The sequence below is a fragment of the Lipotes vexillifer genome, unplaced genomic scaffold (genome assembly GCF_000442215.2).
Source record: "Lipotes vexillifer unplaced genomic scaffold, Lipotes_vexillifer_v1.1 scaffold1303, whole genome shotgun sequence".
Classification (NCBI taxonomy): Eukaryota; Metazoa; Chordata; class Mammalia; order Artiodactyla; family Lipotidae; genus Lipotes; species Lipotes vexillifer.
Window position 1 is genome coordinate 4212 of NW_006785848.1, and position 24298 is coordinate 28509.

At 50.1% G+C, this 24298-nt stretch overlaps 1 protein-coding gene across 1 annotated transcript in view; it reads right to left on the minus strand.

The window, feature by feature from the left end:
• Positions 1–1174: 1174 nt before the first annotated feature.
• The window catches only part of BOC (BOC cell adhesion associated, oncogene regulated), a 39612-nt gene continuing 16488 nt past the window's right edge, over positions 1175–24298 (minus strand). The window contains exons 4-18 of the mRNA XM_007458151.1: positions 22717–22860; positions 22111–22404; positions 21503–21775; positions 20122–20432; positions 16517–16676; positions 15994–16104; positions 15418–15624; positions 13703–13884; positions 7352–7457; positions 6964–7086; positions 4594–4815; positions 3591–3826; positions 3333–3409; positions 2444–2637; positions 1175–1362 (exon numbers count right to left, since the gene is read on the minus strand). Of these exons, the coding sequence (XP_007458213.1) occupies positions 1175–1362; positions 2444–2637; positions 3333–3409; positions 3591–3826; positions 4594–4815; positions 6964–7086; positions 7352–7457; positions 13703–13884; positions 15418–15624; positions 15994–16104; positions 16517–16676; positions 20122–20432; positions 21503–21775; positions 22111–22404; positions 22717–22860 (2828 nt within the window). The remainder of the gene's footprint in view (positions 1363–2443; positions 2638–3332; positions 3410–3590; positions 3827–4593; positions 4816–6963; positions 7087–7351; positions 7458–13702; positions 13885–15417; positions 15625–15993; positions 16105–16516; positions 16677–20121; positions 20433–21502; positions 21776–22110; positions 22405–22716; positions 22861–24298) is intronic.

Sequence of the window (24298 nt, forward strand, 5' to 3'; positions counted from 1 at the left end):
AGGTACATTTCCCTCCTGAAAACAGTTAAAGTGTGGTAGGGCTCTCAGCAAAAAGCTTCAGCCTCCATCTACGTCCACTTGCCCGGACAAAGGTTGATCCTGTGGTTGGACGGCAGTGAGTAAATGTTGATTTTAAACAACCAGTGAGGCAACTCCCCTGGCCACGTTGCTGTTTCTTTGGAAAGAAGGGAAGTGAATTTTACGAGGCACCACATGTTCACCTGTAGCACAGCACTTCACTAAATGGCATTTTGGAGAAAATACTTAGTCTTCAACACACACCTGTATAGAAAAGATGAGCCTCATTCCTTCCCATCTGACCATAGCTTTACCTCAAGTCCAGTCAGAGAACGGTGAAGCTGCTTCTCGTCGCCCACTGTACACTGTGTCCCTCTTGGACTAAACAGTTACCACGCATCTGCATTAATGAAAACACAACTGAGAGTCAATATTTAAAAAGACAAAATTAGAAACGTTTGCTACCTTTTCCAGACTTCTCCTCGATGGATCTGAAAACATCACAAGTGGATGTTTCTTCAAATACTCAGACTGAATCCTAACATCTAAAGAGAATGCTGACTCATACATGACTAAGCTGTAGGTTACAGGGAAGACTAAACATTTATTTAGACATTACAGTGTTTATTTTTACAGAGATATGTTGCCACAGATTACTGATTCTGGAAGGTTTGTTAATGCTTATAGTACTATACACATCTTAGTCTAGTCTCACGGGCATCTTGGGAAAACGTTTCCTTTAGCACCAGATCCAGCCACTGTCACGGGTGGCTGCAGCCTCTGATCGCATGGCCCTGGCCCTTCTCTTGCAGTCACTGTGGACAGTGTGCCTAGGAGTCCTCCTTCCACGGGCTTCTCTGTGGGCCTTCTGCAGGGGCCCAGGCAGCGGCGGAGGGTCTAAGGGACGGGCTGCCTCCTCAGTCTGTGCTGCTCTTTCCCCGTTGACTCCTGCTCCGTCGCGGCTTCTTTGCTTCCCACCTCAGACCTCAGTGGGGAGGATTCCCTATGTCTCTCCAGAATTATAAAAACATATACATTTATTTACAAGTGCATAAATATATAAATATGGCTATTATAGAAAAATAAATACCAATTTCCTCTCTTTTTTTTAAAGAAACAACAATATATAGTGTCTTTCTGGGATATCAGCTTCTGCCTAAATTGTAGGAGGTGGCGTTTCAAAAGACACGTGAACCGGTGGGCTGGGGGAGAGCCGCATCCCAAGTTCCTGCCCTACGTAGGCGCCCACGGGGTGCTGGGGACACCAGTCTCCTCTCCCTGCAGGGCAGGAGTCAGGACTGGCCACCTCTTCAACCGGTACGAGGGCCAAGCAGCACCGGGACCCTGAGGGGAGAGAAAAGTGGGAAACGTTAGAATCCAGACTGACCAGGAACTAGTGCTCAGCAGTACTGGGTCGGCCTCTCTCTGGGCGCTGGTTACTGGCTTTAGAGGAGGGACAGAGACCTACAACCACAACAAGGACAATGACACTCCCTCTAAGTATGGGCCACTTCTTACCCACGTCCCACCTGCACATTTCAGTGGTGAAAGCGTGGAGACCCTCATGCATCTACCCTATAACCAGGGGCAGATGACGTCAGCTGAGCCCAGGAACCGTGCAAGAAAGTTCTGCTCTCTCCAGGTATGGGCTGCTAGTACACCCTTCTGCTATGCTTTCTGGCCATGATCATCTCACTCACAACTCATGCCCCCCGATGGAGGGAGTCCCGTGTGGATGCTACTGGGGTCTGGCTCTAGGAGGTACCTGTCTTAGAATTTCATCTCCCAGGGTCTGGGAGCTGCATATGACCTGGAAGCCACACCATGGAGGCTAAGAAACATCAGCTAATTCTCTGAACCAGCCTGTGCCCAACCAGGTACCAAAACGATGGGCACAAAGGACAGTGGGCTGGGCGCACTGTGCATCGAGTCCCTCGGAGGGAGAGTTCTGTGGAAGCACAGAGTTCTGATGATGTGAGAACTTGGCTTAATGATGGATGCAACCTCATTCCTTAATTAAGAGACAAGACCCAACAAAGCAAGGTACTTCGGAGTGATTAGAGAGTGCCTCTTAGTGTGATGAGAGGCGGCGGGAATTTGTGAGTGGGCTTGAGACGCTGAGACCAAAAGGGCTTCTTTCTCTGAATCGGAGAAGTGCCCGTTCTCTTAGCCTTTGAGGACAGAGCTTGCCATGTTGGACCCGCCTGACACTCCCCGCAGATCTGCTGGGCCTTCAGCAGGGAAGGATGTGGCCAGCTCCCCTTTGTACCACCATCTCGGATATACAAGCCGTGGATGGCCTTTACCAAGCACCGCCTTCAGGGACTGTTCTCGCCCTGCCTGCACGTCACTCCCGGCTCGTGGATGCCTGCACCTCACCTCATCCCCAGCCTGTTCAACCGCCCACCCTGCCCTCAGCACTGACCTGGGTGAGAAAGAGGGTCCCACGTGGCTTCCAGCCCAGGACCCTGGGGTACACGCCTCATGCCGGGCTGGCCCGTGGCTGCTGGCTGCCCCTGGAGGTGGTGGCAGTCCTGCTGAGGCTGGAGCAGCTGGCAAGCTGAGTCATCGGGCAGTGTGTATAAGAAAGAGCCCTCGTCCGGGTTAGACTTGGGAGCCCTGCATGCACAAAACCAGGCGGAGGGGTGAGGTAGGGGCAGCGTGGGCCTGGATCCCACTGCCCTGGCTACTCCCGTCTGGGGCAGCAGAGCTGGGCAGGGCTCAGGTGGGGCAGGGGCTGCTCCCCTTTGGACATCAAGAGGTGCCACACCATCGCTTCCACAGGCAATTCTAGTCTCCTTCCATTTGACTCCATGCGTGTCCTGAGTATATGAGAGGACGTGGGGCCTATGGGTAGAGCCAGCTGGGCGGGGCTGCTCTGGCCTGAGAAGCGAGGGAGGAATTGCTGAGCAGAAAAGGCATCATAACTGCAAACACAACAACTAACCCCCTTAGGCTAAGAGTCCAGGGGAGGGCTTCCCTGGTGGCACAGTGGTTGAGAGCCCGCCTGCCGATGCAGGGGACACGGGTTCGTGCCCCGCTCCGGGAGGATCCCACGTGCCGCGGAGCGGCTGGGCCCGTGAGCCATGGCCGCTGAGCCTGCGCGTCCGGAGCCTGTGCTCCGCAACGGGAGAGGCCACAACAGTGAGAGGCCCGCGTACCGCAAAAAAAAAAAGAGAGTCCAGGGGAGCAGTTTGTCAGATGAGGGGATCGTGAGTGAAGCACTGGTGCTCCCCTCTCAGTTCCCTCTCAGGAACTAGTGAGAGAGCGAGCGCTGGGGCCCAGGGGTGGAAGGCAGGGAGGGGCCTGGGTACCTGGGAATCTGGTGACTGGGGGGGTCACATCCACTGCCAAGAACGGTCTGCCTCAGCGTGCTGTCGGTGTCCTCCTGCTGCTCAAACGAGGAACGAGAAGGTCACGTCAGAGAGTCCAGGTAACTTCCCCATTCGTTGTTCAGCGGGCCCAGCAGCCCGGGATTAGAGGCTAGAAGGGAGGGAGCCTCAGGAGGTGGCCCGGCCACGCCCTCCATGGTGACCCGTCCCTGCGTGCCCACACTCCCAGAACTACGTTACCTGCTGAAGCTCCCCTGGGCGGCGCTGCTGAGGCTTCATGCCTGGGTAGCCCATGGTAGCTGCAGGGCAGGCCCTGTTCACATGTACCCCATTGGTACAGGCCCGTCTGCTGGTGCCACTGAGGTAGGGCTGCCCATTGGCTCGGTGGCCTGGGAGCCCTCCCAGTGGTACCATAGTGTATTGGCAGGAGGAGGGCAGAAGGGCACTTCGAGGAAAACCCAGTTCTGTTGTATGTTCTGGAAGAACAGAAGGATAGAGCTACGCTTAGGTCAAGGAGGCCTGGGGCAGCTTGAAAAGGTCCCACGTGAACCTCAGAAAACTCCTGAGGACTTAAGGTCAGATGAGGTAGGCGGGGAGTTGACATCGCACCGGGGGAGAGAATATTCTCTCTCTCGGAAAATTCTTCCTGTCACCCACTTCTTCCTAACATCTGGACTTTTTTTTTTTTTTTTTTTTGCAGTAGGGAGAAGGGACACAGGACCAGGATTTGGGAGAATGAAGTGGCAAGTTAACACAAGGAGCGATACTTAAATGAAGCAAGTTGACCAGATGTGTTACCATCTGAAGCAGAAATCAGTGGATAAATCAGATTAACCCAGGATTAGGGGGAAAGCTCAAGGGAGCCACAGACCTAAAGAGGCGGGAAGAGGCAGGGTCAGCTGAAAGTATGAGTACCTGGTCGGAGCTTGAGACAGTGAAAGAAAACAGAGCCAGCTAAGTACTGAGCTCCAGGGATGCAGAGAACACAGACCAACTCCCACTGCATCCTCTCCATCTGCCAACGTCTATGAGCGGAAGGGAAGGCCCCATCTGTGAGCGTTCCCCGACTCTCTCCCAAGCCCTCTGGGGGACCCACCAGGAACTTGAGCTCCCGTGAGTGTGAAGCAGGGCGCCTGGGATCCTGCCCTGGGCAGAGGCCTCCTTAGGGACTGGGAGGTCTCTCCTCCCCTCACCCCCGCCCCAGGCTCCTTCCCCTTGGTGTTGAGGACGGTCATGCACTCACTTTGCTTAGACCAGGCCCTCCACAAGCAGAAGGGGATGAAGGCAACGATGATGAGGACGATGGAGCCCAGGACGACCCCGACGATCAGGTAGGGCAGGTCGCTGGAGCGGGCCACCATGGCCCCTGTGCCCACCGGCCGCTCTATGGTTTCATGGGGTGGTAGCTGTGGCGGGGCCAGAGTTGGGGGTGGGAGTCGACCAGGCTGACCAGAAGACTTCCGGGCTGTTAATTTGGACAGAACTCACTTCAGCCTCTGTTTCTTTGACATTTCTCTCATGAAAAATAGGAAAACAATATCCTGATTCCATGGGTGTGAGAAACGGGGTCAAACTTCTAAGACGGGGCCTTCGGTGGATGAGTGTGGTGTCCAAGCTCAGCATGAAAGTGACATCTAAGGTGAAATTGGGCGTCTCTGAAGTCACTTGAGCCTTATACTTCAAAAAACACCCTGAGATATTTGTGGACCAAGCACTAGGGGCAGCCTGGGTCTTTGGGGGCAGAGGTGGTGTAGGGGTTTTCTAGAAGCATAGCTGGGGAACTTTTGGAAGAAAATATAAAAAGTACCTGAAACCAGAAAGAACTGGGAATGGAAGAACTTCCCCGTGAATTTGCTATTCCTGGGTGCATCGAGAGATGTGAAGCCCTAGGTCTGAGCTGGGGTGCAGAGCAGGGAGACGGGGTTCGGGGCTCACTAGGACTGACAGTGCTAGAGAAATGCCAATCCAAAAGTTTACGAGGTGGCAACCTCGGCATCTGGCTTTTGCTGTTGTCAGGATGTATCTGACATCGTTAACTCCTTTTCGCAGCCGTCCTCCCCTACGACTTTCTGCTACCACGGTCTTCTGGGTTTCCCGTAACCTCTCTGCCGCTGCTGCTTACATTTCTGTCTTCTTGCCCTTTTCTTCCTGTCTTTGCCTCAGACACTGAGAGGTCTTCCTGGTCCCTCTCAGTCTACACTCTGTCTTCTTCTATCCTCTATTCCCGTGATTTCCCGTGACCGCCAAATACCCTTACCCAGGGTCCTCCCTGGGCAGGACACCTGCTTCCCTCACGGGACACTTGCATTTCAACGTCTCAGAAGAATCAGACTCAGGTACGCCTCCAAGTGGTTCACGTTGCTCCTTTCCTGTGGAAGCGAGTCCCCTGCTGGCTTTCCCCATTTCCATAGATGGCACCACCACCTGTGTGGTTCTTCAAGTTCAAAACCTCAAGGTTTACGCTGAACTCCTTTCACTCTCTCCCAGCCTCAACACACTATCAGTCCCTGGTCCTCCCTACGCTCCCTCAGAAAAGAGGCTCAGACCCACCCCTTCTCTTCACCTTTCCTTCACGGCCCTGGTTCTCTCCCCTCAGCCCATTCCTGCATAGTCACCAGTGACCCTTCCTGACAAATCCAACGATGACCCTTCTCCACCTCACAGCCCACAGGGTCCCTGATGCCCGTGGCCTCTTCCCTGAGCACTGCCCTCTCTCGTCCTTCCAGTGCCACATACTCCCACCATGTGGAGCTACGTGAAGGCTTGTCCTAGGTCCCAGGCCATTGCCTCCACCCTGTTGAAGGTTTAGTCCTTCCAGAAGACCAACGTGAAGGCTGTGTGAAGTCTCTGTTCTTTGCCCCGGGCACTCTGTGTGGCCCCCGACACGGGAATGCTGGCTGTGTGTGCATCTGCCCCTTCACTGTACGTGCCAGAAGAGGGCAGGAAGGGCACACGGGAGACAGAATGTTGCCATGACAGGAAAATGGATCGTTTTCTTGGCTCTATCCCTGTTCCTTTGGGATCTCCTGATTACATTCTTTTGCAATACACCTTTCAGTATTTGCAAAATGGAAATGATACCCATCCACTTGACCAATGTGCAAAAATCAAGTTAATATATGAATATATTCAACGTGTTTCAGTGCAGGGAAAGGGTCTGGGCTGGTAGTTGGACAAACTTGGCCCAAAGCGTGCTCTGCCGCTAACCAGCTGTGCGACCTTGGTCAAGGTGTAACATGTCCTGATGCTCAGTTTTTCTTTTCCCGTGGGGCTGTAGTTAAATTAAGTAAACTAACCAATGTGAGTACCAAATGTTACTGTAGGAATAAAGTGTTTATAGAAAGCTCCCAACTTAAGAGTGGGTTCTAACCCCTGAGTTCACGCGTGAGTTAATTCCCAAGCTCCATGAAACCGTCATGATGGCAGCCCACTCGTACTTAATACGAAGCACAGGCAAAGGAAGAGAAGGGTTAAGATGACAAAGTTTGGGGATACTTGGAAAATAAGGAGTCATTTTGGAGAAGAGGTGCCCAGCATGGCACACAGAGCAGTGACGTTGCCCTAGTCTGCTGGGAGGAAAGCAAGAGGAGATCAGAGAACCCAGAGAGATCACCTTTGGTTTCACAGATCATCACGTTGCTGAACTCACTCTCCCCTCCTTCGTTGAAGCACTGCATCTTAATGTCATAGGAGGTCTCCGGCTGCAGGTGGCTGATGGAGTGCCAGTATCTATCCCCTGGGAAAGACAGAGAGAGAGTCAGCGTGATGATTATGCATGTGGCTTGCTTGGCCCCCACTGGAGGCCATGTTCTAGGTGCCCACCCATGTTCCTGTTGTCCCATCACCATGGAACGAAGCATGTGGGTTTATGAACTCAGTGACCCCAAGTGTGTCGAGAAAGAGCCAACGATGTGGGGCAGGCCAGCGCACGTTTTCTACTTTCACCAACTCCTAGAGCCCCTTGCCAACAGAGGAAACTATCTCACACACATGTTTCTCACCTTCCACCATATCCTTCTTGTAGTCACTATCATTGTCACTGTCCGTGGGTCGGTAATAGATATAAAAGCCATGGATTGGGGTGTTGTTGTTACTTGCTGGAATATACTACAGGGAAGAAAGAAGAAACAGGTTGACAATGGAGCAGAGAAATCATCGTGTGAGCAAAACCACTGGTGGATGGGAATTTTACCCCGGCCTAGAGTTTAAAACTCACTGGAGACCCCGACCAGGGGTTGGGCCTGGGCCTCCAGGGTGGGGACATAGAGTCCAGGACGCTGGAACACCAGAGAATTCCCGGGCCCAGGGAATATTAAGTGGTGTGCACGTTCCTGAAGGTATCCATATCAACACCAAGACCCGACCCCACACAACTGCCTGCAGGCTCCAGTGCCAGACACCTCACACCAAACAACCAGCAAGACAGGAACACAGGCCCACCCATCAGTAGACAGGCTGCCTAAAGTTGTACTAAGTTCACAGACACCCCAAAACATACCACCTGATGCAGCGCTGCCCATCAAGAAGGAAAAGACTCAACTCCACCCAACAGAGCACAGGCAAGAGGTGCTCCCACCAGGAAGCCTGCACAAGCCCCTGGACCAACCTCACCCACCAGGGGGCAGTCAATAGAAACAAGAAGAACTACGACCCTGCAGCCTGCAGAAAGAAGACCATAAACAAAGTAGGTTAGACAAAATGAAACGACAGAGAAATACTCTGCAGACAAAGGAGCAAGGTAAACTCCCACAAGACCAAATAAATGAAGAGGAAATAGGCAAGCTGTCTGAAAAAGAATTCAGAGCAATGATAATAAAGATGATCCAAGATCTAGGAAATAGAATGGGGAAAATACAAGAAACATTTTTTTTTTTTTTGCGTTACGCGGGCCTCTCACTGTTGTGGCCTCTCCCGTCGCGGAGCACAGGCTCCGGACGCGCAGGCTCAGCGGCCATGGCTCACGGGCCCAGCCGCTCCACGGCATGTGGGATCTTCCCGGACCGCGGCACGAACCCGTGTCCCCTGCATCGGCAGGCAGACTCTCAACCACTGCGCCACCAGGGAAGCCCTACAAGAAACATTTAACAAGGACCTACAAGAACTAAAGAGCAAACAGCCAGTGATGAACCACACAATAACTGAAATGAAAAATACATATGAAGGAATCAACAGCAGAATAACCAAGACAGAAGAACGAATAACTGAGCTGGAAGATAGAATGGTGGAGTTAACTGCTGAGGAACAGAATAAAGAAAAAAGAATGAAAAGAACTGAGGACAGTCTAAGAGACCTCTGGGACAACATCGAACACACCAACATCCGAATTATAGGGGTCCCAGAAGAAGACGAGGAAGGGAAAGGGCCGAGAAAATATTCGAAGAGATTAGAGTTGAAAACTTCCCTAACATGGGAGAAGAAATAGTCAATCAAGTCTAGGAAGCACAGAGAGTTCCATACAGGATAAACCCAAGGAGAAACACGCCGAGACACATGTTAATCAAACTAACAAAAATTAAATACAAAGAAAAAATATTAAAAGCAGCAAGGGAAAAGCAACAAATAACCTACAAGGGAATCCCCATAAGGTTATCAGCTGCTTTTTCAGCAGAAATTTTGCAGGCCAGGAGGGAATGGCGGGACATATTTAAAGTGGTGAAAGGGAAAAACCTACAACCAAGATTACTCTACCCAGCAAGGATCTCATTCAGATTCAATGGAGAAATCAAAAGCTTTACAGACACGCAAAAGCTAAGAGAATTCAGCACCACCAAACCAGCCCTACAACAAATGCTAAAGGAACTTCTCTGGGAGGGAAACACAAGAAAAGAAAAAGACCTACAAGAATAAACCCAAACCAATTAAGAAAATGGGAACAGGAACATACCTATCTGTAATTACCTTAAATGTAAATGGATTAAATGTCCCAACCAAAAGACGCAAACTGGCCGAATGGATAAAAAAAACAAGACCTGTCTGCAAGAAACCCACTTCAGACCTGGCGACACATACAGACTGAAAGTGAGGGGATGGAAAAGGATATTCCATGCAAATGGGAATGAAAAAAGCTGGAGTAGCAATACTCATGTCAAACAGGATAGACTTTAAAATAAAGACTATTACAAGAGACAAGGAAGGACACTACATAATGATCAATGGATCAATCCAAGAAGAAGACATAACAACTGTAAATACCTATGCTCCCAACATAGGAGCACCTCAATACATAAGGCAAATGCTAACAGCCATAAAAGGAGAAATCGACAGTAACACAGTAATAGTGGGGAACTTTAACCCTCCACTTACACCAATGGACGGATCATACAAAATGAAAACAAATAAGGAAACACAAGCTTTAAATGACACATTAGACAAGATGGGCTTAACTGATATTTATAGGACATTCCACCCAAAAGTGGCAGAATACACTTTCTTCCCAAGTGCTCATGGAACATTCTCCAGGATAGATCACATCTTGGGTCACCAATCAAGCCTCAGTAAATTTAAGAAAACTGAAATCATAGTCAGCATATTTTCCAACCACAACACTCTGAGATTAGAAATCAATTACAAGAAAAAAACTGTAAAAACTACAAACACATGGAGGCTAAACAATACGCTACTAAATAACCAAGGGATCACTGAAGAAAGTAAAGAGGAAATCAAAAGATACCTAGAAACAAATGACAATGAAAAGGCGACGACCCAGAATCTACGGGATGCAGCAAAAGCAGTTCTACGAGGGAAGTTTATAGCAACACAATCTTACCTCAAGAAACAAGAAACCTCTCAAATAAACAACCTAACCTTACACCTAAAGCAACTAGAGAAAGAAGAACAAACAAAACCCAGAGTTAGTAGAAGGAAAGAAATCATAAAGCTCAGAGCAGAAATAAATGAAGAAGAAGTGAAGGAAACGATAGCAAAGATCGATAAAACTAGAAGCTGGTTCTTTGAGAAGATAAACAAAATTGATAAACCTTTAGCCAGACTTATCAAGAAAAAAAGGGAGAGGACTCAAATCAGTAAAATTAGAAATGAAAAGGAGAAGTTACAACTGACACCATAGAAATATAAAGGATCATAAGAGAGTACTACAAGCAGCTATATGCCAATAAAATGGACAACCTGGATGAAATGGACAAATTCTTAGAAAAGTACAAACTTCCAAGACTGAACCAAGAAGAAATAGAAAATATGAACAGACCAATCACGAGTAATAAAATTGAAACTGTGGTTAAAAACCTTCCAACAAGCAAAAGTTCAGATGGCTTCACAGGTGAATCCTGCTAAGACATTTAGAGGAAGAGTTAACACCTATCCTTCTCAAACTCTTCCAAGAAACTGCAGAGGATGGAACACTCCCAAACTCATTCTATGAGACTACCATCACCCTGATACCAAAACCAGACACAGATATCACAAAACAAGAAAACTACAGGCCAGTATCACTGATGAACACAGACGCAAAACTCCTCAACAAAATACTAGCGAACAGAATCTGACAGCACATTAAAAGGATCACACACCATGATCAAGTGGGGTTTATCCCAGGGATGCAAGGCTTCTTCAATATATGCAAATCAATCAGTGTGCTACATCACATAATTAAATTAAAGAATAAAAACCATATGATCACCTCAACAGATGCAGAAAAAGCTTTCAAGAAAATCGAGTACTGATTTATGATAAAAAAAAACTCTCCAGAAAGTGGGTATAGAGGGAACCTACCTCAACATAATAAAGGCCATATATGACAATCCCACAGTAAACACTATTCTCAATGGTGAAAACTTGAAAGCATTTCCTCTAAGATCAGGAACAAGACAAGGGTGTCCACTCTCTCCACCATTATTCAACATAGTTTTGGAAGTCCTAGCCACGGCAATCAGAGAAGAAAAAGAAATAAAAAGAATCCAAACTGGAAAAGAAGAAGTAAAACAGTCACTGTTTGCAGATGACATGATCCTATACATAGAGAATCCTAAAGGTGCCACCAGAGAACTACTAGAGCTAATCAATGAATTTGGTAAAGTTGCAGGATACAAAATTAATACACAGAAGTCTCTTGCATTCCTATACACTAACAATGCAAAGGCAGAAAGAGAAATTAAGGAAACAATTCCATTTACCACTGCAACAAAAAGAATAAAATACCTAGGAATAAACCTACCTAAGGAGGCAAAAGACCTGTACTCAGAGAACTATAAAACACTGATGAAAGAAATCAAAGATGACATAAACAGATGGAGAGATATACCATGTTCTCGGATTGGAAGAATCAATATTGTGAAAATGACTATACTACCCAAAGCAATCTAGAGGTTCAACGCAATCCCTATCAAATTACCAGTGGCATTTTTTACAGAGCTAGAACAAAAAATTTTACAATTTGTTAGGAAATACAAAAGACCCCGAATAGCCAAAGCAATCTTAAGAACAATGAAGCTGGAGGAATCAGGCTCCCTGACTTCAGGCTATACTACAAAGCTATGGTAATCAAGACAGTAATGGTAGTGGCACAAAAACAGAAATATAGATCAATGGAACAGGACAGAAAGCCCAGAGATAAACCCATGCACCTGTGCTCACCTAATCTAGGACAAAGGAGGTAAGAATATACAATGGAGAAAAGACAGCCTCTTCAATAAGCGGTGCTGGGAAAACTGGACAGCTACATGTAAGAGAATGAAATTAGAACACTCCCTAACACCCTACACAGAAATAAACTCAAAATGGATTAAAAACCTAAATGTAAGACCAGACACTATAAAACTCTCAGAGGAAAACATAGGCAGAACACTCTATGACATAAATCACAGCAAGATCCTTTTTGACCCACCTCCTAGAGAAATGCAAATAAAAACAAAAATAAACAAATGGGACCTAATGAAACTTCAAAGCTTTTGAACAGCAAAGGAAACCATAAACAAGACGAAAAGACAACCCTCAGAATGGGAGAAAATATTTGCAAACGAAGCAACTGACAAAGGATTAATCTCCAAAATATACAAGCAGCTCATACACCTCAATATTAAAAGAACAAGCAACCCAATCGGAAAATGGGCAGAAGCCCTAAATAGACATTTCTCCAAAGGAGAGATATAGATGGCCAACAAACACATGAAAAGATGCTCAACATCACTAATTATTAGAGAAATGCAAATCAAAACTACAATGTGGTATCACCTTACACTGGTCAGAATGGCCATTATCAAAAAATCTACAAACAATAAATGCTGGAGAGGGTGTGGAGAAAAGGGGACTCTCATACACTATTGGTGGGAATGTAAATTAATACAGCCACTATGGAAAACAGTATGGAGGTCCCTTAAGGAACCAAAAATAGACCCAACAATCCCACTACTGGGCAGATACCCAGAGAAAACCGTAATTCAGAAAAACACATGCACCCCAATGTTCATAGCAGCACTGTTTACAATAGCCAGGACATGGAAGCAAACTAAATGCCCATCGACAGAGGAACGGATAAAGAAGATGTGGTACATACATACAACAGAATATTACTCAGCCATAAAGAGGAACGAAACTGGGTCATTTGTAGAGATGGGGATGGACCTAGAGAGTGTCACACAGAGTGAAGTTAAGTCAGAAAGAGAAAAGCAAAAATCATAAAATAACGCATATATGTGGAATCTAGAAGAATGCTACAGTTGATTTTATTTGCAAAATAGAAAGAGAGACATAGATGTAGAGAACAAATGTATGGATACCAAGGGGGAAAGGGGTGGGAGGGAGGAATTGGGAGATTGGGATTGACACATATACATTATTGATACTATGTATAAAACAGACAACTGATGGGAACATACTGTATAGCACAGGGAACTCTACCTAATGCACTGTGGTAACCTAAATGGGAGGGAAGTCCAAAAGGGAGGGGATATCTTTGTGTGTATGGCTGATTCGTTTTGTTGTGCAGTGGAGGCTAACACGACATTGTAAAGCAACCATACTCCAATAAAAATTAATAAAAAATTCACTGGAGACCCTGACAAACATTTCTGATGATCTCCCCAAGGCTCTCTGGACAGGGCTGTAGCAATCACTCATTATTTTATTTAGCCTAGGAGTCCCTAACTTTTGGAGACAAGAAACAAATGGTAATTTCTTCAAAGACTTAAGTCCCCTCTGAAGCTTCCCGGGTATTGTGAGGTTGAGTCCCTCTGGCCCAATTCCCAGGTACGAAGGTGGAGGAACACTTAAAGGGGTAGCAGCCTAGGATGAGCCAAGGGATTAAGGTGACTCCTTCCTGCCTGGGCTGCAGCGTCCAGCTCCCGCCCAACATGGAGCTCAGCACCGTCTTCCGCTGCTGGCTGAGCCAGGCCACTTACCATCCACTTGAGCATGATGGTGGTCTCGTTGACGGCATCGGTGAAGGTGATGTAAGGGCCTGCCACGGGCCTCTCGTACACGCGGCCGCTGTAGCCTGACACAGCATAAGGCCGGGAGGGGGCGCTGGGCTCGCTCTCCCCCAGCATGTTCAGAGCCCGGACTCGGAACTTGTAGGAGGTGCCTGGGGAGAGACACTCACTCACTGAACCTGGGGGCTGGGAGACACCATCTCCCTCCCCTTCAGCCCATCCAGGCTCAGGACCTGGAGGGATCTTTTGGGCAGCCCTTCCCCAAAAGCAAGCCCCAAAGGACTCAAGCACTCCTACCCTCATTAGAAAGGAGCCACACAGAGAAAAGGGAACCCTCTTGCACTGTTGGTGGGGATATAAATTGGTATACCTGCTATGGAGAACAGTATGGAGGTTCCTTAAAAAACTAAAAATAGGGCTTCCCTGGTGGCACAGTGGTTGGGAGTCCGCCTGCCGATGCAGGGGACACGGGTTCGGGCCCCGGTCCGGGAAGATCCCACATGCCGCGGAGCGGCTGGGCCCGTGAGCCATGGCCGCTGAGCCTGCGCGTCTGGAGCCTGTGCTCCACAACGGGAGAGGCCACAACAGTGAGAGGCCCACGTACTGCCAAAAAAACAAAAAGCAAAACAAAAAAACCCAAAAACCTAAAAATAAAGCTATACCATATGATCCTGCAATCCCACTCCTGGGCATATATCCAGAGAAAACCATGGTCCAAAAGGATACATGCACCCAGTGTTCACTGCAGCACTGGTTACAATAGCCAAGACGTGGAAGCAATCTAAATGTCCATTGACAGAGGAATGGATAAAGAAGATGTGGTACTTATATACAATGGAATATTACTCAGCCATAAAAAAGAATGAAATAATGCCATTTGCCCCAACATGGATGGACCTAGAGATTATCATACTAAGTGAAGTAAGTCAGACAGAGAAAGACAAATACATGATATCACTTTTATGTGGAATCTAAAAAACTGTATAAGTGAATCATTTTGCTGCACACCTGAAACGTAAATCAGCTATACTTCAATTTAAACAGAAACTGACAAGACAAGGGGGGAAGTGTGGGGCGGGGGAAGAATAGTTAGGGAGTTTGGGATTGACATGTACACTGCTGTGTTTAAAATGGATAACCAACAAGGAACTACTGTATAGCGCAGGGAACTCGGCTCAATGTTATGTGGCAGCCTGGATGGGAGGGGAGTCTGGGGGAGAACGGATACATGTATATGTGTGGCTGAGTCACTTTGCTGTGCACCTGAAACTATCACTACATTGTTAATCGGCTATACTCCAATATAAAATAAAAAGTTTTTTAAAAAATATTATGTAACCTAAACGGGAAAGGAATTTGAAAAAGGATATATGTATAACCGTGCTGTACACCTGAAACTAACAAACCATTGTTAATCAACTCTACTCCAATATAAAATAAAAAGTTACCAAAAAAAAAAAAAAAAAAAAGGGAGGAGCCACATAGGAGGTGGCTTGGGACCAATTATGGAGAGAGGGAAGCAGAAGGAAGGCCTTGTGGGACTGAGGTAACACGACCAAGAGTGGCCACAGGAGCCTGGTGGTGGGTGGACGACAAGCAGAGAGAAGACCCTCCAAAGCTTCCCTTCTCCTCTGGGGGGCTGGGGGCAGCCGGGGGACCAGGGAGGGCAGTGGCCAGGGCCCTACCTTTCTCGAGGCCTGTGATCTCCACCGAGAGCCGGGAGGGAGGGATGGCGCTGGTGGCCAGAATCCAGTCCCCCACTTTCTTCAGCTTCTTGTACTCCACTCGGAAGGACTGGATGGGGAAGCCGCCGTTCCCACGTGGAATCCAGGTCACATACACTGAGGTCTCAGAGGCCATGGAGATAGTGGGCCTGTCTGGAGCTTCTGGGGCTGCAGGAGACCATACCCAAGGGAGGAAGGAAGCGGGAGGAAAGGACATGATGAGAAGATGGTTGTAATGTGACTAGACCTGGCCTGTTCCTGATGGGGGCCAGCTTCACCCCACAGCCCTCACCCCCTGGTGGCCGCGTCAGATCTTCCTAGGGCTCTCTGGGTCACTCTCTCCTGGGAGGAGCCCTTGAAAAGCTCCAATCCATATCTCCTCGCTGTGGTTAACTGGGGAGAGGCCAGGAAAATGTCACAAGGACTCCGGGACTCAAGACCCCATTCAACCTGCAGCAGTGAGCCTTCTGAGGCGGTGGACCTGGTTCCAGTTCTGACTGCTCGTCACTCCCGCCCTCGGGGCTGCCGGGGGCTTACGGGACAGGCGGCCGTGGTCCGGCTGGCTGCTGCTCTGGGGGCTGGCTCCAGGGTCATCTCTCTGGATCTGCTGCTCTTTGCTGGCCATGATTTCAGGTTTGGGCCGCCGTCCTGGATAGAAATGGGTTGAGAGATCAGCAAGAGAGGGAGTGTGCATTAGGTCTCTCTTTCCACACAGTCCTTTCCGCCTGAAGCTCTGCCAGGGGGTCTGACAAGACCATGGAAATAATAGAGGACACTGGAAGTGTGGTCTGATTTCCAGCTCTGCCTGACAGTCATGAGATTGCACGTGGCCCCCAAGTGTGAAAGGGGCAAAGGGATGCCAGAGGCCAGCTGGTGGTGCCTGTCCTGATACGAGGTGGGACCTCAGCCTAGGCATGCAGACCAGGGGGAGGCAGGAGCTGAAAGGAAGATAAAGTTCAAGGTGAAAAGCTGGGGCAAGGTGAGCAGGATGCCCACCCGGCCTGGTAGGACTGCTCAGGCCCATGGAAACCCCAAGCTGGGGGCATCATTGGACCCTTACCAGTTCGGAAGGTGACCATGGCCGTCTGGCCTTCGCCTGCACAGTTGTAGGCTGCCATCTCTACTTCATACAAGCTCCCAGGGTCGAGTCTGCTGAGGGTCAGGCGGTGCTGGCTGGCTGGAATGCCAGAGATGGTCCAGTCGTCAGAGGAGTTTGTGACCTGCTGGAGAAGGCGGCTGGTATAAGGACCGGCATCTTGGCCTGGAGCTACAGGTGGGCTGTAGGTTGCAAGGAAAGCAGAACTGAGCCCAAGAGGACAGAAGAAAGGGAGGGAAAATGGGCCAGGATGGGGGAGAGGTGGCCCTACAGAAGCAGACCGTTCCTGCTGGCTCTGGGACATCCATCCTCGCTGGGACAATAAAGTCAGGCTCCCTGACCCCTCATCTAATGATCTCATCAAAACTCTGTGGGGAGGGTCAAAAGGCCCAGCTGACATCGCTGAGAGTTTCTCCAAAGACCTTCTCTCTCTTTCTAAAAACCTCCCTATCGCTTCTCGGCCTTTTGGCTGAGATCAAGTGTAAAAACCTCCCTATTTAACTTTCTTTCTCCTCGATCTATTTAAATCAAACAAACACAGTACCTTTAGTTTATATTCTAATGAGATGATGATGAGAATGATAAAAGCAGCAGCATCATAGAAATGGCCACATTTTTTGAGAGCTTACTGTGTGCTGGCAAATCAGCGACTAAGCACGTTGTATGCACCATAACACGCCTCCACGACAACAGCCCAAGAGATGGGTGTTAATATCGTTCCCACCTCACAAATGCGGAGACTAAGGTTTAGAGAGATGAGTGATTTGTCTAAGACCACATTGCCAGTGAGCGCAGAAACCCTGACTTGACTCCAGAGATCAAGCTCATAATCGTAACCTACCCTAGAAAGGAAGTCTGGGAGCCAGAAAATCCTGGGTTCAAATCTGGATTGTGTCTCTTAACCACACACAGGTTACCAGCTGTGTAACCCTGAGCAAATTCCCTCATCTTTCTGATCCCTAAGCTTTTCTTTTCTAAAATGAAGCAAATAAAACCTCTCAGGTTACTCTGAAGTTTAAATCCGATGATTTACGTGACGTGTCGAACGTTGAAGCTGGCACACAGTAGGTTCCCAACAAGTACGTGCCGTGCCCCCTCTTCCTCCTCTCAGTGAGGATTTCAATCCTCCTTTTTCTGCTCCTGCCCTCAGGCCTTGCTTAGAACTTAAAAACCGTGGATGAACTGTAACCATTAGAGATTAATCTTTAATGGCTTCAAATTCCTGGCTCCTTAAAGAAAAAAAAAAAAAAAAAAAAAAAAGGAGCCCCAGGCTACGGACAGGCATTGCTGAGAGGTTGCTTCATCTCACCCACCCACCTTTCAGGACACAGACTTCACTGCTAACTGTGCACATCTCCGCGAGCCTGCTGGGGCCTGAAGCTGTGGTTTGCTGAAGGAATTAAACAGCTGGTAGGAAAAGCTCTTATCCCCAAGCAGAATATTCCAAAATAGAACAAAACCTACTATTCAAGGGACAAGGGATGGTCTGGGCTCATTCATGTCAGGCTTCCAGGACTTGTTCCAAAGGGAGAAGTTTTTACAAACTGAGAATCCCCAGTGGTGCTGGAAACCCAAACACAGTAGCCCAGGGTCTACAGATGCACCAGGAAATGAAAGCTGGCTTCATGCATGTGAAAAAGTGAAAATGAGTTGAATTGACTCCCAGTCTCCAGCAAGAGGGAAGGGGCTGAAAAAACACAACCCAAATGCTGATTTTTGCTTTCAAAATCCTTTCTTGTGTGATGATCTTGAAGACACGTTAGTCCCTCAAGAATGAAACTGCTTTCAAGACATAATTGTGCCTTGGCAACGTCCACCTAACAGCTCCAAGTGTCCCACGGGCCAGAACCGAACAGAAGCCAGACCCAGCGGGGTACTGTCCTCTCACTTCCCCTGTGCCCCTTTTCTCCCTCTGCCTCCTAGCGCTGGCCTCACTTCCACTGGGCTCAGAAATGAAAATAAGAAATGGAACGGTAATTAGTCACTGTCACGCATACTGAGAGGGTGAATGCGGCCTCAGCCTGGCGTTTCTGGATCACCTCGTGTGGCCTTTGCCAGCCTGCCTCTTCCTGAGGCCGTTTCATGGCCACCTATTGGCCCGAAAAATATTATTCTTGCTCTCATGCTGGTTCCTGCCTCCTGGGGGCCACGAGCATTTGGCCCGCCCTGATCTTTGTCTCCAACTCTGCAGATGGAGGTGTCCAGTTACACGGGGAAGTGAGGATTAGGACCAGCCCTGCCCCATAACCTGGGTTGAACAACACTGCTTTTTGTTAAAAACTCATCCACCCCCTTTGCTGGCTGCCTATGAGGAGGCCAGCAGGCCAGAGAGTTAATTAGAAACTGCCCCCTCTCGACCCCCACCTAGGAGGCGGCTTTGCCTTAGGTGCCTCTGTGGACCTGTCCTGGCCGGAGGTCTCCTCGGAGAGCGTGTTAAGAGGAAGACCAGAACGACGGGGCTGTCGGGGTCCGGAGCAGGGGCACAGCTTCTGCACAGGCGGCACCTTTCACTGAGTTTCGCTGGTTTTGTTTCTTTTTGGAGAGGGAGGCAAGTTGATAAATGCTTTTCGTTCCGCGTTCCTGTATCTTCCGTATTTTCTACCAAGTGCACGTGGTACTTTTGTTAGCAACAACTAAAGAGATGCATAATAAAACCTGGCATTTATGATACATTATTACTTATCAAATAAGATTAAAAAAATCCATTAAGAACAATAATTTTCTACTGTCTAATGGCCTTAGGAAAAAAACAGCATGCACCCGGGATAAACAGAAATGTTTTCAAGGATATTTTCTTAAGGGGAATTTCATGTCCTCCCCTGAGGGGTCACAGCAGGTGAGAGTGCAGCCTTCAACGGGGGTGGGGGTGGGAGGGGTGGGGCCGTGGCATCCTCGGGGCCGCGTCCTGCCTCGGAGGGCAGAGTGTCTAAGAGGGTGGGCCGGCCCAGCTCTGTCCCCGATCCCTCCCTGAGAGCTCCCGACACATCCACCCGGACAGACCTCCTTCTGCCAAGGAGAAATAGCTGAGGTCTGAACAACACGATGTGCTTTTAGCTCAAAGGCCTGCTTGTCAAACCTGAGCCAGGAGGAATCCTGAGAACTGAGGCGGTATTTTGTAGCCCTCAGAGAAAACACTTGCTCACAGATATTTGTTTTCCTGGCTCTAAAGCTAGCTTGCCACGCCCGGGTTCCTGCAGGTATGCACCAGCAGAGCTTACTGAGATTCAAAACAAAACAAAACAAAACATCAACAATAAACGGCAGAGGGGAGGACTGTGGTGGCCATTAGGGAGCCTACGAACTCTCCTTGGGACTAGAAGCTGGTGTGCGAGGCTCAGACCTGGAAGCACACCCACGGCTTCTTCCTGGGCCTCTTAGGGCCCCAGATGCCCATCTCACAACCAGCTTCCCGGGAGGTGGTGGGAAAGCACGCCGGAGGGATCAGAAGGTCACGATCAGCAGTAGCTATGACTCATCCAGGCTTCAGGAGCTCAAGGGGAGATGGCTGGGGGTGGGGGAGGCCCCTGCCCAGCCTCGGCGAGAGGTAGGCGTAATGCCAGACACCATACCTTGCGGTGTTTCACCACATAGTAGAGGATCGGTGCCCAGCCGCTGCCCTCGTGCCGAGGCCGCCACACCAGCTCGTACGAGTCAGTCTTGGAGGTGCGGGGCGAGCTGAGGATGACAGGCGCCTCGGCGGGGGCCGCCTGCCCCTGCTCTCCCAGGCACGGCAAGGGCACTGGCTGCATCGACGCTGGCGGCCTCAGGGCCCCTGGGTGGCCCTTCGGCATCTGGGCAGGGCTTCCGGGTCCGGGCAGCGGGAGCACAGGAGGTGTGGCAGTGGCCGGCTTAGCATCCTGCCATGGCCTCAGGGTGGTGCCTGGAGGACAGAGCCGGATGGAGAAGGTAAGGAAGAGCCCTTAGTCCCCTGGCCACCTGCTGAGCTGTTGTCTCCGTGGAGAAAATAGGGAGAAGTCAGAGGGAAGGGCTGCCAGGGCAGGAAGAGCCCCTGGCTCAGGATGTGAAGTGACCATCAGCCCACTGGACACACAGCCGGGCTCCGTGGGGGTAGAAGGCTGTGCCCCAGCCTGGCCAGGAGGGAAAGGCAGCCGGACGCCCCTGCCCGGGCTTCTCGCCGCCGGCTTGTTTTCCTGTGTCTGCACCAGGTGCGTCTGAGCGAACCATCTCAATTTGCTCCTGAGGTGCAGGAGCCCGTGTCCTCTTTCTCACAGTCTGTGCGGGTGTGGGGACGTGTCCCCTTCACTGTGGGATCCATACCATGGGACAGTGTGGGCCTCTCCCTGCTCCACTGCGGGGACCTGGAGGTGCGAACTGTGAATGTAAATACGTCTGAGACTCTCAGAGGCAGGAGGGGCCCCTCCTCCTCCAGGAAAGTCCAGGGACTCCGCCAACACTAGTTTCCGCTACCTGACCTCCTGCGCAGGAGGCTGGCTCCTGATAAAGATGAGTCAGCATTACTCCTTGCTGTGTTTATCTCCAGTTGATTCTTTGGTAAGCTTTATTTCCTCCCTAGGAAAGGTAGGGTCTCTGCATCCCCCTCATTGCCTAGCCCAGTGCTGAGCAAATAGCAACTGCTCAATCCATGTAGATGTCAACTGAAAGGAATCAAACTAAGAAAGACAGAGGTGCTTTTCTTTGTGCTAGACCAGTGGCTGTCCAGCTGGGTTCCACGGAACTCTCAGAAGCCACAGGTTCTGCAAACTAACTTAAAAGTTTTTTTTTTTTTTTTTAAATACAGTATTTAAATGGGTCATCTGCACTACTGAAAATCTGCACTTCTGGCTTATTAGGAAGTCAATGTAAATTTAAACTTACAACTAAAAGCCACTTTTATTTATTTTATATACTGGGGTTTTAAGCTGGATTCCATTTGAGAAAAGGGTTCTATAAATGTTCAGCTGGAACCTCAGACCCTTGGGCTGCACTCACCCGGCCTGGCGGTCCTCAGCTGGACCACAGCGTGGGCGCTCCCGACTTCATTCTCGGCCATGCATTGGTAGACGCCTTCATCCTCGGGCCCTACACTGACCACCCGCAGGGCCCTACGGGACAGTCGGAGGCGCTGGCTGGAGGTGAGGGGCACGGCGTTCCTTAGCCACAGCACGGAGGGCGGGGGGTTCCCTCGCACCTCACAGGTGAGCTTGGCGCTCTGGCCCCAAGGGATGACCAGCTGGGACAGCTCCATGGTGACCTCGGGGGGTTCTGCCAGGAAACCAGAGCAGAGGTAAGAAAGGCTGAGCCCTTCCGTCCAGGCCCAGACAGGCTGGGGCGGGGACTGCTGTTGGGCAAGGCTCCCTCCTTCCCCATGACGTTGGTAGAGGAGAGAAAAGGTCCCATGTCTCCTCCATCAGTCTTGACAGGGAAGGGCTACCGGGCCCCTACACCCTGGCCCCTGGGATCCAAGGCCTCCTACTCCCTCAGTTTCTCCTCCATCACTCACTTGGCACGTGACCCTGTCTGAGCCTCAGCTTCTGAGCTTCTAGAGAGGCCGTGCAGATAAGAGAAGGCCCAGAAAGAGGACTACAGAGGACACTCACCGAACACCTGGACGTTGTAGAGGATGACGGCGGCCCCGGGATCCCCAACCCCGTTGTCAGCCATGCAGCGGTAGGTCCCGGAGTCCTCGTCACTGGCGGTGTCGATGAGGAGGTTGCTCAGCAGGGAACGTGTCTTGTTGTAGCCGGCGACACTGGACCCATCCTTGGCCCACGTGACCCTCGGGGGTGGGATCCCACCGGCCACACACTCCAGGATGAGACTCTGGCCTTTGGTGACAACGATGGTCTGGGCCTCTGGCGGGTAGATGATGCGGGCAGCCTCGGCAGTGGAGCCTGGAGGGGCAAGGAAGGACAGCCTGTAGGACCAGGACTGGGCGCAGAGGATCCCCTCCGCCCTGCTTCAGGCGGCCCAGCCCCAGGGGGCAGCCTGGAGACTGTGGATTTGGAATCAAACAGCTCTTCAGGGGCTTATGACCTATGTCCAGTGGGGCAAGATACTAATTCCCTTGGGCTCCCCAAGGTCCTCCTGCAGAGAGCTGTCACGAGGAAGAAGTGAGACAGCAGTGCAGGAGCAGCATCAACCCAACACATGCCGGATGCCCCTCCGGCCCCAGCCCCCCTCCATCAATGAGACCCTCCCCTTACGGCGCACACGCAGCCTGTCACTGGTGCCCGAGGTTTTCACTTCCTGGGTCACTGGGTTGTAGGCAGCGCACTTGTACATCCCCTCGTCCTCCTGGCTGGCGTTCACAATCTGGAGGTTCCCCGATGGCATGATCAGGTAGTTATCTGAAGAGAGGACAGGGATGAATCTGGGCCCAGAATACTGCACTCAGCAGCTCCCGCAAAGGTTAGGGACAGGTAGGGCACAAGTCAGAAGTTGTATATCTGAATTCCAACAAGCCCAAACTGAAATTGCTATTCTCACCATAAAACCTCACACCTAGTGGGGCGGAAGTGTCGGGAGTGACACTAACCAACCAGCTAACAAACTGGCTGGCTGACACCCCACCACCATCCCAAGTTCATACATAGGTCTGTGGAAGAGCATTTTATAAGTTTTAAGGGAGCTTGGGTGCCATGGAAAGGAGACAGGATTTGGGATCTGCCAGACCTGGACTCCAGCTCTGGATCTGCCGCATACTAACTGTGTGATCCTGGGCAAGTTAATTAACCTCTCAGATCCTGTCTCCTCATTTGTAAAACAGCATGACGTGTGCTGCCTCAGAGCCATTTGTAGGGACTGAGAGGCCCGTGCTACATACATGGGAGATGAGCCGATCATTCCTGCAAGCCACCAGGAAGGAGGGAATTGACTTTAGAATTCCCCATCAGTCTCTGTCATGGTCACAGCTCTGAGCCATCTCACTGTTGAATTTCTGCAGCCAGGGAGGGATATTCTAACCCCCCAAGCCCCACCCTCTCCATGAATACCACTGAAGCCCTTCCCCCTGCATCACTGGCCTGCTAGGTTCTGTCTGCTTCTGGACCAGGGGTGCCATGGGGGTGAGGTCCCAGGGCTGAGTTCAGCTTCTTTCCACAGGAGACAGATTCACAGCGACTCACAGTACACTTGGTGACTGGGTTGGTGTTTAGCTTCCTGGCAGGCAAAGCACTGGTCATCAGCTTTGAGCTTCCTGGTGGCCTGCCCTTGGCAATCTGGATGTCCCTGCAGTCTAGACTCATCGAGTCTGGTACCTGCCTGTCACTGGGCCGCCCCAGGTGTGAGCTGCTTAGGCAAACGCCAGATGGAAAGGAAAAAGCCCTTGACTCTTGCGGGATGGGCAGGTCTGCTCTAGGGGCTACTGCCAGGCCTCTGCTGGGGACAGCAGACATTCATACTCTTCTCAGTCTCCAGTTATTTCTGAGGGGCAGGATTAGGCTTTTTACCCTTAAAAAAAAAGTTTTTTGTATTTTCTGTCGTAAACATATACTCCCCTTTCACAACCAGAAAGTTAACAAAGATATTTTAAAATCTCTAGGACATTTAAAAAGGTACACATTTTGAAGTGTCGGGTCCAGCCATAGGGTCTACTTGGCCTTGAGTGCAGGTCAGTTGTGGAAAGAAGCTGACTTGGCCTTGAGAGAGAGCTTCTCTCCCCGCTGGCACTCTGTGGACGAAAGCTTGGTCACCGCTGGACCAGCTGTCACGTCCACTTAGCAGGAAGCTGTGACTGTTGAGACGGTTGTGTTGCCAGCTCTGCTGTGCGGGGTGGCGGGGGGTGGG